The sequence below is a fragment of the Harpia harpyja genome, chromosome 15 (genome assembly GCF_026419915.1).
Source record: "Harpia harpyja isolate bHarHar1 chromosome 15, bHarHar1 primary haplotype, whole genome shotgun sequence".
NCBI lineage: Eukaryota > Metazoa > Chordata > Aves > Accipitriformes > Accipitridae > Harpia > Harpia harpyja.
This window is the reverse complement of record NC_068954.1, coordinates 30,886,879-30,908,488: the sequence shown is the minus strand read 5'-3', so window position 1 is coordinate 30,908,488 and position 21,610 is coordinate 30,886,879. Positions and strand designations below refer to the sequence as shown.

Genomic DNA, 21,610 nt, shown 5'->3' with positions numbered 1-21,610 from the left:
TGCAGCCAAAGTTCACGGTGGGCCGAGCCCCCCTGACACCCCCCCTCTGCCGCTGGGTGCAGCTCCAGGGGGAACTTGGGTGCGTGGGGGTACTGGGATACCCCTCGCCTTGTTGGGGGACCCTCGCCACAGAGGAGCCCCTGACCAGAGCAGGGAGGGCGGGCAACCCCCCAGGGCACGCAGAACTCCCCCCACCCCGGGTCCCCCTTCCAGCCCTGGGAGGGGGCATCGCCCGGAGCTGGTGGGGGGGCCAAGCTCTCCCCTGGAGGATTAGAACCCTCCTGGCCCAGAAGGAGCCCTTTGTCCGGGAGAAAAAGGGGGCCTCAGAGCCCGAGTTAAGCGGTAAAGAGGATGAGGGGGCTTAGGAGGGGGCGGCCGAGGGCTGTGCCAGGGCCCGGCACACGCCTGGCCTGGCCTCCGCACACCGCCCGTACAACCACGCTTTATTCTGCCCGCTCTCCGGTACGGAGGGGTCCCCGAGGCGGCCGGGAGCTGCTGCGGCATCGCGGCCGGGGCCCACGTTATCTGTCACGACCAGCCGCGGTGGTGGCAGGAGGGGGTCGGGTGGCCGGGGGGGCTGGTGGTGGCAGCGGCAGCTCAGGAGCAGGAGGGCTGGAGCTGCCCCTTGTAGACGTACTCCAGGGCGGTGGCGATGGTCCGCATGTCCATCTCGATGCTGCGAGCCCAGTTCTCCACGTCGCCGATCTCCTGCCGGAATGGAGGGGGGCACTGTCAGGGAGCTGCCGGTGGGATCGGGGGCGGCGGGGGTCCGCCCTGCCTTGCTTCCCTCCGGCAGCCGCAGCCCTGCGGGGGCTCGGGGCTGGCTGGGACCCCGCGGGTGCTGCCCGTCCTGGTGCAATCCAACAGCGGGCAGACGGTGCTGCCGGACTGGTCCGGCGTCGAGCAGCGGGGGCCGGGGGACACGGCCCACCCACCGGCACCGGGCAGTGCCGGCGGTGGTCTCCCGGTGCATGTGGGGCGCAGGACCCCATCCCTTGGCCAGCACCGGTGACACCGGGGGGGCTTCCCATAGGGCTGTTTTTCCACGTTTCCCAGAGGGAAATCTCCCCTCCCCATGCCAAGAGAGGGATGGGGGGGGCAACCCTGGAGTGGGGGGCAGGGACGGGGACCCCCACCTTGAGGGCCTGGTTGAAGTTCTCCACCATGGTGATCCACTGCCCAGTCTGCTTGGCGAACTGGGCCGCCTGCACCTGCAGCGTCTTCACCTCGTGGTCCAGCTTCCGCTGGTTGATGTACGCCTGTGCCACCCTGCCGGGGGGGGGACACACGACACGGGGAGGGGGGACACACACACACAGGGTGTGGGGTCCCACCCCTATGGCCCTGGGGAGGGGGGAGTCCCCAGGAAAAGGGGGTGGCTGGGGGCTGGGGGGGGAAGCCAAAGCACTGGGGTGCCATTGGGGAGGCCAGGGGGTCCCTGGGGGTGCCGGGGCAGGGAGTTGAGGGGTCCCTGGGCAGGGGTTTTGGGGGGGGGGTCCTGGCTGGGGGTATGTGGGGGAAGGGGCTTGGGGGGGGCTCCCTAGCCGGCAGCGTTAGGGGGGCAGGGGTCCCTGGATGGGGGTTTGGGGGGGGTCCCTGGGCAGGGTTTTGGGGTGAAAGGGGCACCAGGGTTGGGGGGGGGTGGTCCCTGGCTGGGGTTTCCAGGGGTAAAAGGTGCTGGGGGGGCTCAGGGGGTCCCCAGCTGGGGGTTTCAGCTGGGAAAGGACTCGGGGCGGGGCTTGGGGGCTCCAGGCCGGGGGGTTTGAGGAGGAAGGGGCTGGGAGGCTGGGGGGGGCCCCGGACCGGGGGGGCTGGGGAAGGGGTCCCTGGAGGGGATTTGGGCTGGGGGGGGGGTGAAGGGGTCCCTGGCGGGGGTTTTGGGGGCAAGGGGCCGCTGGGTTTGGGGGGGGTCCCGGCCCGGGGGGGGTCGGTCTCGTCCTCACCCCACGTTGAGGTGATCGACCAGGGCCTCGGTCAGGCGGGTGGCGGCGGCGATGGCCTCCCTGCGCCGCCGCTCTGCGGGGACGCGGCCGTGAGGGGCGGCGGGGACCCCACCCCCACCCCCGCACACGCTGGCCGTGACGCCAGCAGGGAGCCGCGTGACGTCAGCGTGCGGGGCGGTGACATCACGCTCCACCCTGCCGGCCATCCCCTCCGGCCCCTCACGGCCACGGTTCCCCCCCCCCCCCCCGCAACCTCTCCCAGCCTTGACGGACAGCCCCGCCGGCCAATGGGGTACGCGCCCGCGCGGCCCCCCGCGGTGAGCGGCAGCACGCGCCACCAATCGGACCGCTCCCCGGGACGCGGGGCGGGGTCGGTCGCCATGGGGACGGGGGGGGGCGGGCTCACCCTGCAGCTCCCGCCGTTCGCTCTGCCGCGCCTGGTGCTCCTTCAGCAACCGGGACAGCATGGCGGCCCCGGTACGGCACCGGCACGGCCCGCGTCACCTGACCGGCGCGTCACCGCCACGTGACCCCCCCGCCGCCCCGCCTCCTGGGGCCTATAGGGGCCCATAGGGGCCGTAGGGTCCCACTGGGGGCTGTGGGCGCCCGGGTGGGGGCTTTGTAGGGGCCTAGATGGGGGAGACAGGGACCCGAGGGGGCTACAGGGGCCTGGGAGAGGGTATGAGAGGGCTACAGGGGTCCGCGGGGTCTATAGGGGTCTGGGTGGTGGCCCGTGAGGGTGACGGGGCCATGCCAGGGCTACAGGGGTCTGTCTGGGGGAGTGGGGAGCTGAGGGGGCTACAGGAGCCTGGCTGGGGGGCTGTGGGGCTGTGGGAGCCTGGCCGAGGGTCTGTGGGGGCTATGGGAGCCTGGCTGGGGGTGTGGGCACCTGTGGGTGCTATAGGGGCCTGTCTGGGGGTGCGGGGTGCTGTAGGGGTTTGTGCTGGGGGGTGTATGGGTGCTATAGGGGCCTGGGTGAGGGTTAGAGGTGCCTGAGGGGGCCACAGGGGCCTGGCTGATGGTATGAGAGGGCTGCAGGAGTCCACAGGATCTATAGGGGTCTGGGTGGTGGCCTGTGAGGGTGACGGGGCCATGCCAGGGCTGTAGGGATCTGTCTGGGGGAGTGGGGAGCTGAGGGGGCTACAGGAGCCTGGCTGGGGGGTCTGTGGGGGCTGTGGGAGCCTGGCTGGGGGTGTGGGCTCCTGTGGGTGCTATAGGGGCCTGTCTGCGGGTGCGGGGTGCTGTAGGAGTTTGTGCTGGGGGGTGTATGGGTGCTGTAGGGGCCTGGGTGCTGTGAGTCTACGGCATGACAGCTGCATGGCTGCCTCATGCACTGCCCAGGATGTCGGGCTCCCCTTTGCTCTGCTGGTCCCAGCTGTGCTGGCTGCTGGTCCCAGTAGCAGCCGTGTGGCTGGGGGGGGCCTGGGCTGTGCCCCATGAGTGACCGAGAGCCCAGGCACATCTCGGCTGCGGCGTGGGGTGCCAGGGTCCCCACCCCATCTTTGGGGTGCTGGGGGGCAGGTGAACTGTCTCTCCTTCTCCCCGTGATCTGTGATGCGCGGGGCAGTGCTCTGCTCCCCGCTGGTGAGGGAGAGGCCAGGGGGTGCCTGAAGGAGCTGAACATGACCGTTAAACCCACTTTTACTTCCCAGGTGGACCAGCCTGTGCTGCTTGGGAATTCCCGAGCTCTCACCTGCTTCCTGGCTGCTGGGGCTAAATCTCAAATAATCCAGAATCATCTTTGTCAGGGCATCCCAATGTCAGGTACAGCTGCCTGGGCTGTTTATGTGCCAGGACGTAATGGATGGGGCTGGTAGTGGGAGAAATGAGCTGGCAGGGGGTGGGGGAGAGATGGCCGGGCTCCCCAGATGCAGCTGCTGCCAGCAAAGCGCACTATGAAAATTAAATTGGCCTGCAGAGTGCCGGAAGGGTGAGCTGGCAGAAATGCCGGGATGCGTCTGATCTCACCGGGCTTAATCAGCCCGAGACCTGGGATGAGGCTGGTCCGTTGGCCAGGCGCCGGCTGGCCGCAGCCGAGCAGAGTCAGGAGGAGGAGGAGGAGGAGGAAGATCTCGTCATCCCCTCTGGTTGGGCAGGGGAAGGGAGTATGAGGAAGGCGAAAAGGAAAGGCTGGGACTGTGGGGAAGGGGGCTGTGGTTGTGCGGGTTGGTGCTGCCAAGGGGTAGGCAGGGCTCGGGGCACACTGGCAAGGCTCGGGGTGCAGGCAGCACAAAGTTCTGCCTCGTCACAGCCACGGTGTTGACTGTTTCATCTCGCCCTCCTCGCAGGGCAGTCCTAGCAGGGGTTGCCTGCTCACGGCCCCATCAAGAGTGGGATGTACATCTCCGCATCCCAGCTGGATTCTCCCCATGGATTCAGTTTCTTGTTCCTTCACCGTCTTCTTGCCTTCGTGCTCTGAGCTGGTGACCTGGAGGAGCTCTGGCCACAGCTACAGGAACTTGAGCATAAAATGTGGCTAAAGATAAACCAGTGAATGGGTAAAAATAACCCCAGCTTACTCCCCACACGCCTGTCTGATGCTGGCCCGCTCCAGTTACACAAACAAGTTCTTGCCTGCAGGAGCCCCTGCAGCCTTGGGGAGGGCAGAGGAATTTATTTTGTTGTTCCCATCGTTAGCTGACGAGCGTGCCGGGCTAGCAGGGGTGCTGTCGGGCAAAGCATGCTCGGGGTCTGCATGTAGTGGGGCCACTCCGCTCCTCCCTGCACCTGGGCTTGGCTTGTGTCGGGGTCGGCTGCTCCCCATGAAAGGTTTGGGTGTATCCGGGGGGGTTTGGTGTTTGCAGGGATGACTGCTGGCAGCTCTCCCGCCCGCCCCGGGAGGAGGTACCGCTCCCAGAACTGCGCCAACCCGGTTCCTGCCCTTCCTTCCACAGGAATGAAGATCGCTGCCCAGTTGTGGACCTTTGCTGGTGACGGCTGATGGGCGCCTGTGGGAGTTCACACCTCTCCCAGGCGCTGGCTCCGGCTCTTGGCACGCGCCGGGAATGTGCCTCGGCTTCCCTTGCTGACGCTGCCTGGAACAGCAGCGAACCGCCTTCGCGTCTGCCCCGAGAGGCACGACCGGCCCAGGCTGCGGGCACAGGAGCTGCTCCCGTGTGTTGCTCCGCCGCCTCGCCCGTCCTCCCTCCTCTCCTGCCATCGCAGGATGCTCCGTGGGGAGAGCCTGGATTTAATTCAGCCCTTCACAGAGTTACAGGTGCTGACGAGGTGGTTTGGCCGCTCCGGGGGAGCCCTCGGGAGCGTTTCCCTCCCTCCATCCGTGTGGAAGCGAGCGGTGGGTCCCATCCTCGCCCTGCCCGAGCTCCACTCCCAGCCCTCGCCGCTCCCTGACTCCAGCTGTTTCTACGCCCAGGGCAGCGCTTCCCGGCTCTCCCACTCTCCTGCTCCTGACCCTGCAAAAGCCTTGGCGAGAATCCTGGAGCAGATCCTGCCCTGGCTGTGGAAGCGGGATGAAGATGTCCCCGTGTTGCCCCTGGGTTCCGCTGTCCTTGGGTGGGTTGGGGAGTTCAGCCCTGCTTGCTCCCCCCCTCCCCGTGCGCTCCCCCCCATCTCGGCTGCACGATGCGGAGGCTGCTGGGGTGAGACTGCGGCTTCTGGGAGCTCAGGGTTCAAATCCAAACCAGGGCTTGGAGCACAGGGAATCCTCCCAACAAGGAGTTTTCTTCTCCTGACAGGCGAGTTGCTGCCTGACCCCCCCGCTCCCTCGCTCACCCCCCAGCCATGAAAACCCTCGTGCTTCATCCCTGAGCCACTGGGAATGGCGTCCTGCCGTGAGCTGGGCCGGAGGGGGGGAGCGCTCCCCTTGCTAAACCCTGCCTCATTTGGAAGTTGGCCCTTGCACTGAAAATAAAATTCCGTTGAGATGGCACGGAGGGGATGACAAAGCCCGCCGTGATGCCAGGAGTGACCAGGCTCCCGCTCTCGCTCCCTGCTTGTCCGGGGGCAGCGACGGCCGCTCCCGCTCGTGCCGTGCCTTGTGCGGCAAAGCCGGCCCCGCTAAAACCCAATCGCCGGCAGCTGGTGCCGGGGTGGGATGAGGCCGTGAGGCCCCCCCGGGAGCCCCGAGTTGGGAAGCGTCCTGTTGTCCGTTCACGAGGCGGTTTTGGGGTTGGAAATCCCCGACCCGCTGGGCTCTGGGGGGGGGGGGGGGGCAGGCCTCCAGGAGAGCTGCTGTCGCTAATCCGGAGCAGCTGGCTTCTCCGGCATATTATCGGGCTCGGTGTGGGGAGCGGAGTGAGCTCTCTGCCGGGACCCCGCTGTGGCAGCCCCGAGGGTCTGTCCTGGAATTGCTTGGGATATGGGGTTGGCTCCCCCACAGCTGGAGTGCTCCAGCCTCGGATTTGGGTCTGTTTGAGGGAAAATAAAGCCGATTTGGAGGCTTGGGTGGGAGGAGGGAGGCTTGAGAGTGTGCTGTCCCCGAGGTGGTTGGTTTGGAAGCCAGGAGGAGAGCCGGGTGGCAGAGCAAGTTGGAGATGCGCGCTGGGATCCCATCTCCTCTCTCCCTGCTCCTGGACATCCTGAAGCCTTAATAAGATTTTTTGGGGGGTCCCCTCTGTGCTGAGGGGCGGCACCGGGACCCCAAGTCCTGTTTTTATCTAGATGAGCTACTCACCCGGCTTCCCGGCGACCACCACCTTCCTTTCCATTTATACTCGGCCTGATGCTCGCGTGATGCCATCCTCTTCATCGGGCAGCAGCGGCTGGACAGGAGAGCTGATGGGGAGCTCGGTGCTCCCCTGCTGGGTGGGCGATGGGGTGCGGGGGGGGCTGCGGGAGGCTGAGCAGCCCCCGGGGACTGGGTCTGTTCCCGTCCTCCGCTCCCAGGCAGGGATCAGCCGTTTCCCACGTCGGGAGCACGACGGCTGGGACGTTGGGAAGGGATTTGGGCTGCGCAAGAGGAAAGAACGGGTGAGCGTGGGGAGGGCTGGACGGCAGCCAGGTGGGGGGCGAGCTGGGGGGGGGCATGGACCCTCTTGGCCTTGCCTTCATTTCCCCCGAACGCAGGGCCGGCTGGCAGTGAGGAGGAGGAGGAGGATCTCGGGGTGAAGGACTGTTCCTGCATCCAGCGCGGAGCTGGAGCTCATTCACACGGCCGGAGCAGCCCTGCCAGCTCCCAAATATCTTCACAGGCCTTTGGAGAGCGGGAGCGGTTAAAAATAGCCAGTGTGCTGGAAAATATGACAGCCCCCCCTTTCCCTCCCCCCCGAAGCTGCCGTTTGGGGCACGGGGCTGTGCTCGAGCCACAACCGCTCCCGTGGGACCCTGCTGTGCTGGTACCGCTGGCCCCCCTGTCCCCCGGGAGCCTGCGAAGGCACTGGCCCCTTTGGCATGGGGGTGCGGGGGTCCCACTCTGCTGGGGAGCCAGCTGCTCCTCTTGTTTTGGGGTGCAGGGGGGTGACTCCTCTCCCGGCCCAAGGGTGGAGGAGGTATCAGGGTGTCACTGCAGGTGACGGGGTTTTGGGGTATCAGGGTATTGGGGTATCACTGCAGGTGACGGGGTTTTGGGGTATCAGGGTATCGGGGTATCACTGCAGATGACGGGGTGTTGGGGTATCGCTGCAGGTGATGGGGTTTTGGGGTATCGGGGTATCAGGGTATCACTGCAGGTGATCGGGTTTTGGGGTGTTGGGGTGTTGCCTCTTGGCGATGGCCATGCAGAGCCCGATGGCAGTCCTGGCACACTTCGCTCAGCAGACATCTTGTGAGTGCTCCTCCGCTCCGTCCCGGCTCACAGAGGGTCCAGAGGTGGGCAATTGCCCCCCCGCCTCACCCCCCCAGCCAGGGATCCCCTGCTGCCCAGCCCTGGTGCTGTGCCCGGCCCTGGGGGACGTGGCCCCGTTTCAGCAGTGCTGGAGGGGGGTGAGCAGCGGCTTGGGGCCGGGGGGGGGGTCACCGGTGCCCCCAGGGCTGTGCCTGGATGGGGAGACCTCCCAGGGGGCTGGGGGTGGGCTGGGGGCTTCGACATCTGCCTGCGCGTGTGGGCAGGGCTGGTCCGTGCGGTGTGGGGTGCCATGCACTGTGATACGGGGTGCTATGCACTGCGATACGGGGGTGCAGCGCTGTGCAGGGTGCTATAAGGGGCGATGGGTGCGATGCACTGCGATAAGGGGTGCGATGCGCAGCGATTCGGGGCGCAGTACGCTGTGATGTGGGGTGCACCGCGCTGTGCAGGGCGCAATATGGGGTGATGGGTGCGAGGTACTGCGATGTGGGGTGCAGCACATGGTGATACGGGGTGCGATGGCCTGTGCGGGGTGATGGGTGTGATGCACCGTGATCTGGGGTGCAGTACGCTGCGATACGGGGTGCGATGCCCCGTGCGGGGTGCAGTTTGGGGTGACGGGTGCGATGCGCTGCAATGTGGGGTGCGATACCCCGTGCAGGGTGCAGTACGGGAGTGATGCGCTGCGATGTGGGGTGCAGTACACTGCGATACGGGGTGCGATGCCCCATGCAGGGTGCAGTACGGGGTGATGGGTGCGATGCACCAGAATTTGGGGTGCAGTACACGGCGGGGGGGGGGGGGGGGGGGGGCTGCTGCGGTGCTCTGCCCCGGGCTGGGCGACCCGGGCGGTGACACACGGTGGGACCCAGCCCGCGGCAGGCGGGGCGGGGGCTGTGCTTCCCCGTCCTCCTCCTCCTCCTCCTCCTCCTCCTCCTCCTCGCCGGCGGCCGGAGCCGGAGCCGGGAGGAGGGGGGGACCGGCGGGGACCGGCGGCATGGCGGGGGCTCGGGGGCTCTGGCTGCCCTGGTTCTGCCTGCGGCTGCTGGCGAGCGCAGCCTTCAACCTGGATGCCACCAGCACCCTGCTGAAGGACGGCGACAAGGGCAGCCTCTTCGGCTTCGCCGTGGCTCTGCACCGGCAGCTCAGCCCCGAGCCGGCCGGCTGGTGAGTGCGGGAGACCCCCCCCGGGGGGGGGGGGGGGGCGGCTGGGGGGTCCGGACCCTCGGGGCCGGGAGGGGCGCGGGAGCCGTGGACACCCCCCCCTCCACTCCGGACAGCCGGGCTGTCCCCGTGGATCCTTGTCCCGGGTCGGGTCCCCCCCGCTCTGTGTCCCCCTCCTCGGGTCTGTGTCCCCCCCCCCCCTCGCTGAGCTGGGGATCGGCAGCCGCTCGGGGTTCCCCCCCCCCCCGCCCCGCTCCCTGGGATGCTGGAGGGGCCAGATCCTGCCCCTCACGGCTTCGGGGTGCCGAGACTGTAACGGGGCTGGAGACCCGAGGCGACGGGGACGGGCGCGGGGACCCGCCGCCTGCGCTGCCGCCGCTCCCGAATTATTCAGTCGGGGCCGGGGGGGGGGGAATTGGGGGGCGATCGATGCCCCGAGCACAGCCTCAGGGTGCTCGGGCGGATGGACCCCCCCAGGCCGGGCCCCCCCTCCCCGGGCCGTGCCCGCCGCCTCCCCCGCGCCCGCTTGCCGCTGAGCTGGCAAACGCCCACCCGCCGCATGCCAGGGCAGCCACCGGCCGCGGTCACCGTCCCCGGCCCCTGTGTCCCCCGTGTCCCCCGCAGATCCCAGCCCCTGTGGTCCCCGTGGCACCTGTGAGCCCCCCAGAGGGGATCGGGCTGCTGGCGGGGGTCTCAGCGACAGGGACCCCTGGAGCCGGCAGGTCTTGGGGCGCTGTCGCCCGCGCCTCCCCACCCGCTCGCGAGGGCCCAGCCGCCCTCCTCGTCCCCGACGCCCTGGCATGCCACCGCCTGTCCCCGTCCCCCCGCCAGGCCGGTGGCGCCGGCCGAAGCCGCCCGGCCGCGGCAGCCGCCCTCTCCACATTCTTGGCGGCGGGAGGGTTATTTTCGCTCCCTGGTGCCCCGGCTCCCGGGCAGGTGTTTACGGAGCCGCCGGCACCGCGCTGGGCTCTGCCCCGCCGGCACCGCACCGGTGTCCCCCTGCCCGTCCCCTCCGCTCCCCGGCGGGTCTCGGGGATGGGTTCGGCCCCACGGGCTCCTTACCCGCTCCCTTGGCCCTGGCACCCCGGGCAGTGCCCGGTGCCCTGGCGCGGGGTGCGCTCCTGTGCCTCCGTCTGGCTCCCTCCTTTTTTGGGCATGTTGCTGCAGGGTTATTTTGAGTGAATTCCAGTTTATTTTTACCGGCTCTGCCTCTCCGCCACCCCCCGGGGCTCCCTCGCGTCCTGAGGCCACCGTCCCCCAGGGCAGAGGGGCTGGGGGTGGCCGCAGGTGCCCCACGGCCACCAAAGAGCCACCGGCGGCACGGCACTCATCCGACAGAGGAGCGAGCCCTGTCCCTGGGGAGGGCTGGGCAGGGTGGGGGTCTGGGTGGGGGTCAGGGTGCCCCCAACCCTGCTGCACCAAGGGGGACGGGGCAGGGAGTGGGGGGGTCTGGGTGTGCGTCACCTCCTGCGCCCTGTCCCCCGCCCACACGTGCACCGAGCTGCGGCTGAGGCCTGCGAACGGCCGCGCCAGGGCTGCAGCTGCTCGGCCGGGCGGGCTGGCACCGTGCTGGGCATGCACCGCGCCGGCACGGCCAACGGCGTGAAATCGGTGCGGGGGTGTGGGGACAGCTGCATGGGGACAGGGATGCTCCCGATGGGTGCCGGGGGGGGCACCGGGTGTGCAAACCTGGCAGCGCGTCTGTGCAAACCCAGTGTCGCACGTGCCCGCTTGTGCACGGCCGGGGCTCGCGGGCGGGGGGGGGGCCCGTGCCCTGACGGGGGGCTCCTTGCCGTGGCAGGCTGCTGGTGGGGGCCCCCCAAGCGCCGGCGCTGCCCAGCCAAGGTGCCAACCGGACCGGGGGGCTCTTCGCCTGCCCGCTGACCCCCGAGCTCTCCGACTGCTGGCGGGTGCCCATCGACGAAGGAGGTGAGCTGCGCAGCTGGGGGGGGTGCTGGGTCTGCAGGGGGGCCACCCCCTGGCTCCCCACCCCAGGGGTCCCGGCAGGGGCTGACGCTGCCCGTCCCCACCAGTGGACCTGCAGCGGGAGAGCAAGGAGAACCAGTGGCTGGGGGTGAGCGTGAAAAGCCAAGGTGCCGGCGGCAAGATCGTGGTGAGCACCGGAGAGGGGGAGAACCGGCAGCGGGGGCTGCAGGGGCGGGGGGGGGTCCCCCGGCACCTCCTGACCCCCCCCTTCCCCGCGCACAGACCTGCGCCCACCTGTACGAGTCACGGCACCGGGTGCGTCAGCCCCTGGAGACGCGGGACGTGATCGGGCGCTGCTTCGTGCTGAGCCAGGACCTGCGGGTGCGGGACGAGCTGGACGGGGGCGAGTGGAAGTTCTGCGAGGGGCGGCCGCAGGGCCACGACCGCTTCGGCTTCTGCCAGCAGGGCCTGGCCGCAGCCTTCAGCCCCGACCACCATTACATCCTCTTCGGGGCCCCCGGCACCTACAACTGGAAGGGTGAGGGCTGGGGGGACGGCAGGACCCCCCCCCCCCAACCCCAGGATGAGTGAGGGTGCAGGAGCGGGGCGGTGCGCGGCTGGCCGGGTGCGTGTTCCTGCCTGGGCAGGCGTGCGAGGTGTGCACACGCGTGTGCGATGGGTGTGCAAGCTGTGGGTGTGAGCGTACGGGTGCCTGGGTGCCGTGCGCGAGCGTGGTCTGGGTGCGAGCGTGTGGCCGTGTGCGTGCTGTGGGTGTGAGCAGGGGGGTGTGTGCGCACGCTGTATGTGTGAGCACGTGTGGGTGTGAGCACAGGCATGTGTGTGAGAGAGAGCACGCTACAGGTGTGTGTTCAAGCTGTGGGTGTGAGCAGGTGTGCGTGCACGCTGTATGTGTGAGCATATGGGTGCGTGCACGCTGTATGAGTGTGCAGGTGGGGGTGGGGGTGCAAATGAGCGTGCGTATGCAAGCGTGTGTGTGTGCGTGCAGGCACGTGCACAGACATGCATGATGTGTGCGCATGCTGTGGGTGTGAGCACACGTGTGTGGGGGTGTGAGCACACCACAGGTGTGTGTTCATGCTACGGGTGTGTGCATGCACGCAAGCATGTGTGCAGGTGTGTGCACGTACACGCACACTCTGTGTGTGTGAGTACCCGGGGGGGGGTGCGCCCCGTGTGTGTGCACGCGTGGGTTGGGGCACGCGTGCATGCACGCCGCAGCCACGTGTCCGTGTATCGGGACGCCAAGGCCGGGGCCAGGTCCGCCCGGCGAGCGCAGCGCCGTGGGGCAGCTCCGGTGCCCCTTGGTCCCCAGGCAGCAGGAGGGTCCCCAGTTGGGTGGGTGGGTGGGGGGATCCCCACCCCGGCCCCCCTCACCCCTCCTCGGTTCGGCAGGGAACCTGCGCGTGGAGCTGCTTAACCAGAGCTCCCTCGACCTGCTCCGCTACGACGACGGGCCCTACGAAGCCGGGGGCGAGAAGGACCAGGACCCCTCGCTCATCCCCGTGCCCGCCAACAGCTACTTCGGTACGGGCACGGCGGAGCCCGGGCACGGCACGATGGCACGGCGCAGGGGGACCCCCACATCGCTGCCGTGGGACCCCCCCGCTCGTCCCAGCCGCCCGGCTCCAGCCTGCCCCGGCCACGATGCCCACCCTGACGCCCCTCTCTCTTTCTCTCCCGCCCGGCCGCGGCGCAGGGCTGCTTTTTGTGACAAACATTGATAGTTCAGACCCCGACCAGCTGGTGTACAAAACCCCCGAGCCCAGCGAGAAGGTGCCCGGCGCGGCCGGCGACGTGGCCCAGAATAGCTACTTGGGTTCGTAAACGCCGGCACCGACGGCGTCCCCCCCCGTGTGCCACCCTACCCGGAGCCGTGTCCCGTGGTGTGTCGTCCCCCCCCGTGTCTGTGGAAGGGAGAGGAAAGGAGAGCTCCCGCAGCCTCCGCCGGGTCCTGCGAGCACACGCGCGCACACGCGTGTCCCCACGCGCACGCACCGAGCACACCTCCATCCGCACCTCCCTGTGCACGCAGCATCGCCCCCCCATCTTGCACGCACACACCAAGCACACCCCTCCTTTGCACACCCCCCCCCGCATGCATGCCCCCCCTTCCTCGTGCACAACCCCTTGCACACCCAGCCGTGCACGCGTGTGGCTGCACACACCCCCCCCCGCCGCACGCTCCCACCCCTCTGGGGTCCATCTCCTGCAGGCACACGCCTGTGGCTGTCACCCCCCCACACAGGGTGGGGGTCCCAAACCCCCCCAAGCCCCCATCCCTGTCCTTGTCCTTGTCCTGTGTCCCGTCGCTGTGCTGGGGCTGCGGTGGGGGCACCGCCAGGCTGGGGGGCGGGGGGCATGGGCAGAGCCCAGGGGGGGCACAGAGCCTGGCGTGGCCCCCCAGCACCCCACTGTCCCCGTGCTGTTCCCTCCGGAGATGTTTCTGCGTGGGGGGGGGGTTGCACGGTTCCTGCGGGGGGAGACAGCGGCCGTAGCCAGCCGGAGCGTGGCTGGGGGCTGCCGGGGGGCTGCATGGCTGCCGGGGGGGCTGCAGCGGGGGTGCTGCGCACTGCAACCGCTGCATGTGGGGAAGGGGCTCCCGGCCCCCCACCGTGGAGGGGGCTCTGCCGCTCTCTCCAGCTGGGGGGTGGTTCCAGCCCCCGTCCGGCTCTGCTCCGGGTCTTGCTGCTCTGGCCCGAAAATCTTCCTTTCTCTCCCCAAAATCTTCCCTTCTGGCAATGCGGGGAGGGGCTGGTCCTTGCTCACCCTGGCAGCCTCTGCTCCCCCTTGCTCCAGAGCCGGGGAGGGGACCCCCCGGGACCCTCTAGCCCCCCCCCCCAGCTACAGCCACTGTACCCCAGGGAGTGCAGAGCAGGGAAACTGAGGCACGAGCAGAGCCCCCCCCCACCATTCCCACGCCAAAGCACGAGGGTCCCCGATGGGAGACCTGGCCACGCAGGGCTGAGCAGAGAGAGAGACGGACAGACGGACGGGCAGATGGCGGGTGGGGGGGGCCGGGGGCCAGGCAGGCACCGACGCCTGCCCCCCCCCGCTACCTCCGCAGGCTTTTCGGTGGACTCGGGCGCGGGGCTGACGCGGAGGCGGGAGCTGAGCTTCGTCACCGGAGCCCCCCGCGCCAACCACACCGGGGCCGTGGTCATCCTGCGCCGCGACAGTGCCAACCGCCTGGTGCCCGAGGCTGTGCTGCCCGGCCAGCAGCTCACCTCCGCCTTCGGCTACGCCGTCGCCGTGCTCGACCTCAACAGCGATGGGTGAGTTTGGGGGGACCCTCCGTGGCCGGGGCAGCTCGGCCCCCCCCCACTCCCCCAATCTCCGTGCCGGGGTATTGCCCTGGCTCGGTGCACCGGGACGGCTTGCCGCGGCCGGGAGGGTGATGGAGCCGCCGTCCTTGCAGCTGGATGGACCTGGTGGTGGGGGCCCCCCACTTTTTTGAGCGCAAGGAGGAGATCGGGGGGGCTGCTTACGTCTACATCAACCCGGCAGGGCGCTGGGACTCCGCCACCCCCCTCCGCCTCAATGGCACCCGCGGCTCCATGTTCGGCATCGCCCTCAGCGCCGCCGGGGACCTCAACCAGGACGGCTTTGAGGGTGAGGGGCTCGGGGGGGGGGGCTCTGGGGTCCCGATGGGCTGGAACACAGCCTGCGTCCTGCCGAGGGGGGAGATGGTGGGGGCTGCATCCCATAGAAGGTCCTGGGAGGGTCTCAGGCCCCCCCCACCCGTCCTTGCCCCCCCAGACCTGGCTGTGGGAGCCCCCTTCGACGGTGCCGGCAAAGTCTACATCTACCATGGCAGCAACCTTGGCATCGTGGCAAAGCCGGCACAGGTGAGGGGGTGCGGGGCCTGGGGGCGCATTGCCCACTGCCCCTCTCCCACCGGTTCCCAGTGTCACGGGTGCCTTGTCCCCAGGTCCTGGACGGGGAGGGTGTGGGAGTGACAGCCTTCGGGTACTCACTCTCGGGGGGGCTGGACGTGGATGGGAACCTCTACCCTGACCTGCTCGTCGGCTCCCTCTCCGACACCGTCGTGCTGTACAGGTGAGTGCCCGCCACGGGCAGCCCCCACCCCTGGGCTGCTTCCATCCCCAAGCATCCCCCTCCCCGAGCATCCCTACCGCTGGGCATCCTTCTCCCTGGGCATCCCCCTCCCTGAGCATCCCCATCCCTGATCATCCCCATTCCTGAGCATCCCCCTCCCAGAGCATCCCCCATTGCAGGGCTCCCCTCAAACCTCCCAGCCCCCTCACCCAGGGGGTCTCTGGTCCCTGGGCCCGGCCAGGGATCCCGTGCAAGGGGCGAGTGCCGGGTCTGCGCAAGGCTCAGGGTGGGGGGGGCCCAGCCTGGCACCCCCCATTTCTCCCCTGGCAGGGCCCGGCCAGTCATCCATGTCTCCAGGAACGTCTCCCTTCTCCCCCCCAACATCGATTTGGAGCAGAGCAACTGCCAGCACCAGGAGGGCGTCTGGTGGGTGCCACCCGCTTCCCCCCCCCCAGGCACACAGCCGGGGCACGGCCGGGGGTGGGTGCCGCCCGTCTCACCCCGTGCCCCCGCAGCGTGGATGTCCGAGCCTGCTTCAGCTACACGGCCAGTCCCACCAGCTACAGCCCCCGCCTCGGTGAGCGCGGTGGGGACAGGCAGCGGGGTGGGGGGTCCTTGGGATGCACCGCAGCGGGGGGACAGGAGCCCGCCGGGGTGGGAGGCAAGGGACCCCCGGCATCGCACCCATCCCTCTCCCTCCCAGTGCTGGAGTACGTGTTCGATGCCGACACGGACCGCCGGCGCCTGGGCCAGGCCCCCCGCGTCTCCTTCCTCGGCCGCCGTCCCTCGGACCCTGAGCATCAGTTCTCCGACACAGTGGAGCTGCCCCGGCAGCACGCCCGCGCCTGTGTCAAAGCCACCTTCCAGCTCCAGGTGGGTCACCATCCTCATCCCCATCCCCATCCTCATCCCCATCCCTGTCCTCATCACCATCCTCATCCTCATCCTCATCTCCATCCCCATCCTCACCCTCATCCCCATCCCTGTCCTCATCCCCATCCCCATCCCCATCCTCATCCCCATCCTCATCTTCATCCCTGTCCTCATCCCCCATCCCCGTCCTCATCCCTGTTTCCCTCCCTGCCCTCATCCTCCTCCCCATCCCCACCTTCATCCCTGTCCCCCCCCCCCCGTCCCCCCCCCTCACCCTCGCCCACCCTGCCCGCAGGACAGCATCCGTGACAAGCTGCGTCCCATCGCCGTCACCCTCGCCTACGGCATCCAGGGAGCCGGGGCGACGCGGCAGAGCCGGGGGGCCACCCTGCCGCCCCTGTTGCCCGTGCTCAGCCCCCAGCAGCCCAGCAGCCACCGCACCGAGGTGGGGACCCGGCCGCGTTCCACACCCCCCCACACCTCCCCGGGGGTGCGGGGTGCACCGTCCCGCACGGGGGCTGCCTGGAGTGTCCCTGTGTCCCCCCCCAGGTACATTTCCTGAAGCAAGGCTGCGGGGATGACAAGATCTGCCAGAGCAACCTCCAGCTCCGCTTCCAGTTCTGCGCCCGCCTGGGGGACGCCGATTTCCTGCCCTTGCCCAGGTGAGGGGGGGTCCCCAACCCGTGGGGTGTTGGGGACATCCCGGGGTGGGGTGGGGGGGCTCACAGCCGCTCTGCCCCCAGGGGCGCGGATGGCACCGCCATCTTCGCCATGAGCGACCAGAAGGACGTGGCCCTGGAGATCCACGTCACCAACCTGCCCTCGGACCCGGCGGAGCCGCAGCGGGACGGGGACGATGCCCACGAGGCCATGCTCACCGCCACGTTCCCCCCGGAGCTGCCCTACTCCGCCCTGCGCCCCTACGATGGCCGGGCGTCCTTGGTGCGGTGGGGGCCTGGGGGGGGGAGTGAGGTTGGGGTGCTCTGGGGGTGGTACCGAGGGTGCTGGGGGCAGAGGGTGGTCCTGGGGGTGCAGAGGGACAGCGGTGGTCCTGGGGTTGCTGGGGGTGTGGGATGGGATCAGATCTGGGGATGCAGAGGGATGGGGACGGTCCCAGGGGTGCTGGGATGGAGGGATGGGGATGGTCCTTGGGATGCAGAAGGATGAGGATGGTCCTTGGGATGCAGAAGAATGAGGATGGTCCTAGGGAGCAGAGGGATGGGGATGGTCCCAGGGGTGCTGGGGATGGAGGGATGGGGATGGTCCTCGGGATGCGGAAGGATGGGGATGGTCCTCAGGATGCAGAAGGATGAGGATGGTCCTAGGGAGCAGAGGGATGGGGATGGTCCTCGGGAAGCAGAGGGATGGGGATGGTCCCGGGTGTGCTGGGGATGGAGGGATGGGGATGGTCCTCGGGATGCAGAAGGATGGTCCTAGGGAAGCAGAGGGATGGGGCTGGTGCCAGGGGTGCAGAAAGGGGTTAGTCCCGGGGTGCAGCAGGCTGGGGGGGTACCCCCAGCAGCAGGGTCTCAGCTCTCTGCCCCCCCAGGACAAACTGGTGGTGTGCCTCGCCAACCAGAATGGCTCGCAGGTGGAGTGCGAGCTGGGGAACCCCATGAAACGCGGAGCCCAGGTGGGTGCAGCTTCCCGCTCCCCCTGCCCCCCCGGTCCCTGGCCCCGGCCCCAGCCCTCACCCCTCTGCCCCCAGGTGCGGTTCTTCCTCATCCTCAGCACCCTGGGCATCACCATCCAGACCACGGACCTGGCGGTGGAGCTCGCCCTGTCCACGTGAGCCCCGGGGGGGTCGGGGACCTTCACGGCAGAGCCCCACGCTCAGCTCTGTGTGTCTGCAGTGGGGGTTCAGGGTGATGCCCCCCCCCGATTCCTCCCTGCCTTGTCCCCAGGATCAGCGAGCAGCCCGGGCTGGAGCCGGTGGTGGCTCGCGCCCCGCGTGGTCATCGAGCTGCCGCTCTCCGTGACGGGGTGAGTGAGGGCAGGAAGGGGGGGGGTCCGGGACCACCACCACCACCCCCCCCCCAGGGCTGCTCTGACCCCCGGCTGTCCCCACAGCGTGGCCGTACCGCCCCGGCTCTTCTTCGGCGGGGTGGTGCGGGGGGAGAGCGCCGTGCGGCGGGAGAGCCAGGTGGGCAGCGCCGTGCGCTTCGAAGTCACGGTGAGTCGCCCCGACGCCTGGCTCCCGCGGCGAGGGGACGGGGGGCACGCGGGACGCCGGGGGTCTCAGCCCTGCTGCTCCCCTTCCCGCCCCACGCTGCTGGATGGGGGGTGGCTGTGGCATGGGGGGGGGGGGGTGTCCGTGCCGCCCCGCTCACGCCACCGTTCCCCCCCCCACTCCACCCCGGCAGGTCTCCAACCGGGGCCAGTCGCTGAAGACGCTGGGCTCAGCCTTCCTCACCCTCCTCTGGCCCCACGAGATCAGCAATGGGAAATGGCTGCTCTACCCTCTGCACCTGGAACTGGCGGCTTCCCCGGGGCAGCGGGCGGCCTGCAGCCCCGCCGCCAACCCGCTGCGCCTGGCCCTGGTACCGCCGCGGGAGGGGGGCACGGGGATGGATCCATGCCCGGGGTGGTCCTTGCTGCCCCCCCCCCCCCCTTCATGCCCATCCTTCCCCCCTCCAGGAGCCACCGGGGGAGGCTGACGGCGCTGAGGCACCCACTCCGGGGTCCTGGTGGGTGCCGGCACCTGCGGAGAGGAGGAAGAATGTCACGCTGGTGAGTGGGGCTGGGGGGCACCCGCTTCTGGGGTGCACCCACTCCTGGGGTGCAGCCGATTCTGGGGTGCACTCAGTCCTGGGGTGCACCTGATTCTGGGGACCACCCACTCCTGGGGTAGCCCTGCTCCTGGGGAGCACCCACTCCTGGGGCGCACCCGCTTCTGGGGTGCACACAGTCCTGGGGTACCCCTGCTCCTGGGGAGCACCCACTCCTGGGGTGCACCCACTTCTGGGGTGCACACAGTCCTGGGGTACACCTGCTTCTGGGGTACCCATGATCCTGATGAGCACCCACTCCTGGGGTACCCCTGCTCTTGGGGACCACCCACTCCTGGGGTGCACCCGCTTCTGGGGTGCACCCAGTCTTGGGGTACCCCTTCTCCTGGGGAGCACCAACTGCCGAGGTGCCACCGTGCATGGGGTGCACCAGCAGCTGGAGTACACCCGCTCCTGGGGTGCACCTATTCCGGCACACCTAATCTTGGGGTGCCCCGGCTGGTGGTGGGGTGCTCGGCTGGGCTGATCCCCCCCATCCCGTCCCATCCCGCAGGACTGTGCCCAGGGCACCGCGCGCTGCCTGGCCTTCCGCTGCCCGCTGTACAGCTTCGAGCGCGCCGCCGTGCTGACGGCCCGCGGGCGCCTCTGGAACAGCACCTTCCTGGAGGTAAGAGGGGATGTGGACGGGCCCCCCCCGGGATGGGGACATGTCCCCCCTGGTCTGCGGAGGGGGCTCAGCCCATCCCGTGCCCCCCCTCCCCGCCACAGGAGTACCTGGCCGTCACCTCGGTGGAGCTGATCGTGCGCGCCAGCGTCTCGGTGACCTCCTCCATCAAGAACCTGGTGCTGAAGGATGCCTCCACGCAGGTCTGGCCCCCCCTCCCCAGCACCCCGGCCCCCCCAGCCCACCGCCTCGCTGCCCCCTGACCGCCCTCCCCTCCCCAGATCCCCGTCTCCATCTACCTGGACCCCGGGGCGGCGGTGGCCGGCGGCGTGCCGTGGTGGGTCATCCTGCTGGCCGTGCTGGCCGGCATCCTCGTCCTGGCCCTGCTCGTCTTCATCCTCTGGAAGGTGAGGGACGGGGTCCCCGCGGCAAGATGGGTCCCCCTCCCTGTGGCACAGGGTCCCCTGGACACGCCGTGCCGTGCCACCCCAGCTACGCCGTGCCGTGCCACACCGTGCCGTGCCGTGCCACACCGTGCCGTGCCGTGCCACCCCAGCTATGCCATGCCGTGCCACCCCAGCCATGCCATGCCGTGCCACCCCAGCCATCCCGTCTGTGCCATGCCGCATCGTGCCGTGCCGCGCCACCCCGGCTGTGCCATGCCATGCCATGCTATGCCACCCCAGCCACGTTGTGCCACGCTGTGCCACGCCGTGCCGTGCCACGCAGCCTGGCCTTGCCCAGCCTCACCCTCTTGCTTCCTCCCCAGTGCGGCTTCTTCAAGCGGAGCAGCCGAAAGTCCCGCTACGCCGCTAACTATTACCGGGCCCGCCTGGGCTTGCAGCCCTCCGCGGCGGAGAAGCAGGCGCTGGAGGGCGAGCGGTAACGCAGGGCTCTCCCGCCCTGGCCCCGGCGGGCAGCGAGCACCGGTGCGCAGGGGCGTGCGAGGGCTGGCGGCCGCCCTGCGCGGGTGCGCGAGGGCTGGCGGCGTGCCGAGGCGGAGGGACGAGGGTTTGCAGGGTCTGTGTGCGGGTGTGCGTGGGTGTGCGGCGTCAGGGTGGAGGGAACGAGGGTTTGCAGTGCTGGTGTGTGGGTGTGCGAGGGTTTGCAGTGTCCAAACCGGGACGTGCGAGCGTTTGCAGTGCTGGTGCACGAGTGTGCGAGGGTTTGCAGTGTCCAAACTGGGACGTGCGAGCGTTTGCAGTGCTGGTGCACGAGTGTGCGAGGGTTTGCAGTGTCCAAACCGGGACGTGCGAGCGTTTGCAGTGCTGGTGCACGAGTGTGCGAGGGTTTGCAGTGTCCAAACCGGGACGTGCGAGGGTTTGCAGTGCTGGTGCACGAGTGTGCGAGGGTTTGCAGTGTCCAAACCGGGACGTGCGAGCGTTTGCAGTGCTGGTGCACAGGTGTGCGAGGGTTTGCAGTGTCCAAACCGGGACGTGCGAGGGTTTGCAGTGCTGGTGCACGGGTTTGCAGTGCTGGTGTGTGGGTGTGCGAGGGTTTGCACTGTGGGTGCAGGTGGGTTTGCAGTGCCGGCACACGATCGTGCGAGCGTTTGCTGTGCCCGAACCGGGACGTGCGAGCGTTTGCGGTGCTGGCGCGTGGTTGCACAAGTGCCGGCGCAAAGCGCACGCCCCTGCTCTTTCGGGGTGAGCGCCGAGGGATGGGCCAGCGCCGGCACAAGCGCCGGCGCCACGGGCTCGCGGAGCCGTTCCCAAAGCCGAGGCGTCCCCGCGGGGCCCTGACTCGCCGGTCCCCCGCAGCTGGGCTTCTTCCGCCGGGCGCGCTACGCGCCGCCGGCCGTGCCGCAGTACCACGCCGTGAAGATCCCGCGGGAGGAGCGGCAGCAGTTCCGCGAGGAGAAGACGGGCACCATCCAGAGGAAGGAGTGGGCCGCCAACTTGAGCGAGGCCAACGACGGCCATGTCGCCCCCAGCTCGGCGTAGATTCCCCCCCCTCAGGCCCCGGGGGATGGTGGCACGCGCACGGGACGCTGGACACGGGACCCTCCTTCCCGGCCCCCGGGGAAGGACCCTCTGGCACCGCGTGTGGGGAGGCACACGCGTGTGCCGGCACACGCGGGACTGCTCGCACAGGGACGGGGCCCGTCGGCCCCACGGGAAGGGCTGGACCCCACGGGGAGGGCTCGGCCCCACGGGGTCAGCTCGGCCCCGCAGCGATGCTCGACCCAATAAAAGAAGGAACAGCCCCTCCGCGGAGACCGTCTCCCTTCTTGGCAGCCTGGGGGTGTCGGCCATGATGGGTGTGGCCTTAGGGGGGGAAGGCACTGGGGAGCCGCCATGATGGGTGTGGCGGCGGGTGCCGCCATGATGGGTGTGGACGTTTCGACGGGCGGCGGGTAGCTACGCTGCCGGGGCCGGGACGAGCCCTGTCTGCCGGGATAACGGGGCTCGTCCCCGTCCCTGCCCGTGGGTTGGGCCCGGCCGCCCCCGACCCACCGGCAACGGCGGCCCCGAAAGGAGCGGGGTGGATG

General features: G+C 69.4%; 2 protein-coding genes across 2 annotated transcripts; one reads left to right on the top strand and one right to left on the bottom strand.

Annotated features, from left to right (window-relative positions):
- Positions 1-335: 335 nt before the first annotated feature.
- BLOC1S1 (biogenesis of lysosomal organelles complex 1 subunit 1) lies at positions 336-2,483 on the bottom strand. Its single transcript, XM_052810213.1, has 4 exons — positions 2,350-2,483; positions 1,944-2,016; positions 1,137-1,269; positions 336-708 (listed from the first exon to the last, which is right to left on the bottom strand). Exons 1-4 carry the CDS (start codon positions 2,408-2,410, stop codon positions 598-600), a joined length of 378 nt encoding a protein of 125 aa, XP_052666173.1. The 5' UTR covers positions 2,411-2,483; the 3' UTR covers positions 336-597.
- Positions 2,484-8,630: 6,147 nt separating this feature from the next.
- Positions 8,631-21,335, top strand: ITGA7 (integrin subunit alpha 7). Its single transcript, XM_052810133.1, is given in 27 exon segments — positions 8,631-8,853; positions 10,652-10,779; positions 10,884-10,963; positions 11,059-11,314; positions 12,190-12,321; positions 12,494-12,613; positions 13,862-14,069; positions 14,213-14,406; positions 14,554-14,642; positions 14,726-14,853; positions 15,184-15,279; positions 15,369-15,430; positions 15,557-15,726; positions 16,022-16,171; positions 16,276-16,388; positions 16,470-16,668; positions 17,276-17,359; positions 17,435-17,514; positions 17,631-17,673; positions 17,675-17,709; positions 17,797-17,899; positions 18,090-18,266; positions 18,364-18,456; positions 19,009-19,122; positions 19,224-19,322; positions 19,401-19,526; positions 20,880-21,335. Coding segments are annotated over 27 exon segments (3,432 nt in total). The 5' UTR covers positions 8,631-8,683; the 3' UTR covers positions 21,063-21,335.
- The last annotated feature ends 275 nt before the right edge of the window (positions 21,336-21,610 follow it).

Bases quoted from the DNA above. Each gene is read 5' to 3' on its own strand.
- BLOC1S1 (XM_052810213.1), bottom strand. From the start codon at position 2,410: ATGCTGTCCCGGTTGCTGAAGGAGCACCAGGCGCGGCAGAGCGAACGG. The intron at 2,017-2,349 runs GTGAGCCCGCCC...GCGTCCCCGCAG, and splicing joins CGAACGGCGGGAGCTGCAGG to AGCGGCGGCGCAGGGAGGCC. The intron at 1,270-1,943 runs GTGAGGACGAGA...CCCCCCCGGCAG, and splicing joins GTCGATCACCTCAACGTGGG to GGTGGCACAGGCGTACATCA.